Source organism: Myotis myotis, unplaced genomic scaffold (assembly GCF_014108235.1).
Source record: "Myotis myotis isolate mMyoMyo1 unplaced genomic scaffold, mMyoMyo1.p scaffold_m19_p_8, whole genome shotgun sequence".
Lineage (NCBI taxonomy): Eukaryota > Metazoa > Chordata > Mammalia > Chiroptera > Vespertilionidae > Myotis > Myotis myotis.
Window position 1 is genome coordinate 69085311 of NW_023416390.1, and position 3355 is coordinate 69088665.

At 43.6% G+C, this 3355-nt stretch overlaps 1 protein-coding gene across 1 annotated transcript; it reads right to left on the reverse strand.

Moving 5' to 3' along the window:
• Positions 1-1222: 1222 nt before the first annotated feature.
• LOC118661968 (protein phosphatase 1 regulatory subunit 7-like) lies at positions 1223-2920 on the reverse strand. The gene has a single exon (XM_036320523.1). It carries the CDS (start codon positions 2917-2919, stop codon positions 1840-1842), a length of 1080 nt encoding a protein of 359 aa, XP_036176416.1. The 5' UTR covers position 2920; the 3' UTR covers positions 1223-1839.
• Positions 2921-3355: the final 435 nt, after the last annotated feature.

A 3355-nucleotide genomic window follows, 5' to 3' on the forward strand; every position in this document is an offset into this window, starting at 1 on the left:
GGTAGAAACATCAATGATAAAAGAGAATCATTTATTGGCTGCCTCCAGCGTGCCCCCCACTGGGGATCGAACCTGCAGCCTGGGCCCTGACTGGGAATTGAACTGGGATCTCTTGGTTCATATAATAATGCTCAACCACTGAGCAACACTGGCTGGGCATCACTCACTCTTACAATATAAGTGCTTACAATTTAGGGGATGTTACTCTACAATATCTATCAGTTTAAAAAATGTGTATCACCTTTGATTTGAAATAAATGTACTCCCAAAGTATGGCCTTTTGAAATACAACATTGGTATAGCTGTACTTAGAACCATGTTCACTAACTAGTGCATCATGCGTGAGAGTAAAAATTGTAATCAATCTAAATGTCCATCAGCACGGGATTGCTAATAAGATAGCAAACATCCATGTAGCAACACTGTCGTGGTTTGCAACCTTACCAAGTGCCAAGCAGTAAGTCCTCATTCACAAGGCAGCCAGTTCAGGTAGGCTTGCTCAATATGTTATGGGCTTAGAAAGTGAAGTACAGAGAAGTTAAGTAACTTGCCAAAGTCACAGAATTACGAAGGGTGGCGCTAGAATTCAAACCCAGTGAAGCTCTTGGTTGCAAAGCTCATATATATTTAAAAAATGAGACAGCTTAGACATCATGAAATGAAAAAGATGTATAAGAAATATAATTTTTTAAAAATGAAGTCACAAAGAGGAAGTATGGTAAGTTGCCATTTTGGTAAAAATTATATCCATATCCATTAGAATGTGGAGAGAAAAGTTTAAAGGAATGTTCACCAGGCTGCTCATGTGAGAGTTTTTGCAGGTGAGACTCTCATGTTCTACTTCTAATTCCTGTAACATTTAGATATTTTATAAATGCATTTGATAAAAACAAGATAGGTATTTCTTAAAATATTAACATATAATTATGAGGCTCAATAAAAACAATGAATTATTGTATCAACATATGCAGTATTTTTTCAAGATCTCGAGTGCTGATAGTCAATTTGGCCTTTTTTTTTTTTTTTTTTGAATTTTTAATTCCACTTTATTTAAACGAAGTTAACTGTGAACCGAATCAGCCATGAGTAGCAGCACGTGGCTCCCATACTGGACAGGGCATCTCTGAAGTGGGGAGCGGAGGGACCTGTGGTGACTGTGTGTGGGTCCTCATTCTGCAGAGGAGAAATCTGAGACCCCGAGGATGAATCAGACCCCTGGGGCTGTTGAGGTAAATTTTATAAAACACGAATCAACACGATGATGGGGTCAGAGTGGGAGACAATGTTGCAGGTGGTCAGAGGCGAGCTCTTTGCAGAAAGTCTTTGAGGAGCCTCAGGTGGGTTTACCATCTGTCAGTGGCAACATGACCTCAGAGGGCCGCAGGGGCAGGGGGAACAGGAGGATCGGGGCCTGCACACGACATTGCTCTTTAAGAGAGCTGAGGGTCACAGCACAGAGGGCTGAGCCATCCTTTACGCAGTTTTGTTTTAAAATGTCATTTTAAAACACTGGCATCACTGGTCTAAAAGACTAGAAGCTCTGGGCTGATAGGCTTCAGGCCACTGGGACGACCCCTGAATGCCCACCCAGCAGCACACGGATGCTTGAGTGACCTCCCTCAGAGAGGACACAGAGCAATGGGACACCGTGTGGTGCATGGAACAGCAATGCCTCCCAGAGTGTGACTGGCAGTACACACGGCAGTGATCACTCAGTGCCTTTTTATTGCCATTGGGTTGTGACCGTTGATAGTGATGATTTCAGGAGCAACGGGTGGATTAAAAAACCGTGGCCAGGAAGTTCTTTTGGAGAGAAAGAGCAAGTGAGGGCGAGGAGGGTCAGAACCTGACGAAGGTGGCGTCGATCTGCCGCACGCTAGGCAGTGCCAACATCACCTTCCGTCGGTACTGTGGGTCCTTCTGCAGGGGGTTCCCCTCCAAGTATACTGTCTCCAGGTTCTTGGCTCCCTTCAGCTCGTCCAGGTCGCTCCAGCTCTCGAGGAGATTGTCGTTCATCCAGAATTCCAGCAGCTCTGTTAGATGGCTGATATTTTCAATCTTTTTAATTCTGTTTGCCGCAATGTCCAGCATCGTGAGTTTGTTGTTGTTCTCCAGGCCTTCTATCACTTCGATGCCGTTGTGGCTGAGGTACAGCTCCCTCAGGTTTACCAGGCTCTGCAGACCCTCCATCTTGGTCAGCCTGTTGCTCTGTATACTGAGGACTGTCAGGTTGGAGAGTGCATCCAGGTTTTGAAGTTTAGTGATCTTGTTTTTCCCCAAAAACAAACTGTCCAAATTGGTTAACGTGTCGATATTTTCAATGGCCCGGATGCGGTTGGATCCCAGCTCCAGCATCTCCAGTTGACGTAAGTTGCTCAAGTTCTCAATTTTATTGACTTTATTGTTGACCAAGAAGAGCTTTTTCAGTTTTGTCAACTTGTCAACCCCTTCAATGTTTCTCAGTAGATTAAAAGAAATATCTAGAATCTCCAGCTCTGTTAGTGTGTCCAGATTCTCTATCTTCTTGATCTGGTTGTCATACAGGTCCAGTTCTCGGAGGCTGTGCAGCTCCTCCAGGTTCTCAATGCACTTAATTAGATTTTGACGGAGGCAGAGAGTCTTTACTTTCTTCAGAATCTCAAATCCTTCAATTTTTCCAATGCAGTAGTGATTCAGGTCAATGTCCTCTGCATCTCTGTCCAGGGTAATGGTTTCCATATCCACAGGCAGCTCTTGTCCTGCTGGTTCTTCTTCCCCCCGTTCCTCTCCATCCTTCAGGCTGTGCTCGCTGAGGTCTGCCACTATACGGCTGCTCTGCTTCTTCCCTTCTTCATCGCCCGATTCTTCAAACTCGACCCGCCTGTCAACCTCCATCATCTCCTGCGACAGTTGCTGGCCCCCGCCGTGCTCGGCCGCCATGTTGGCTCAAATTTGGCCTTTTTAAAAACAAAGCAGAAATAAATAACATTGCATAGAATTTTCATTCTATGGACATTAACTAGCGCAGTCTGTTTTGAGGGAGGATGGTAAGCTTTGATAAAGAAAGCTATAACATGGAGAGGCTTTTTCCTCATGTAAGCAGGTTTTGTAAGTGGCTTGTCTTATAACTATTGAAAAAAAAATCCCTGTTTCATCAATAGAGTTATATGTCTTTTTATTTCTCATTCCCTATACTGGAACACAAAATATTTATTCTTTTAAATCAGTGGTTCTCAACCTTCCTAATGCCGCGACCCTTTAACACAGTTCCTCATGTTGTGGTGACCCCCAACCATAAAATTATTTTCGTTGCTACTTCATAACTGTAATGTTACTACTCTTATGAATCGTAATGTAAATATATGATATGCAGGAT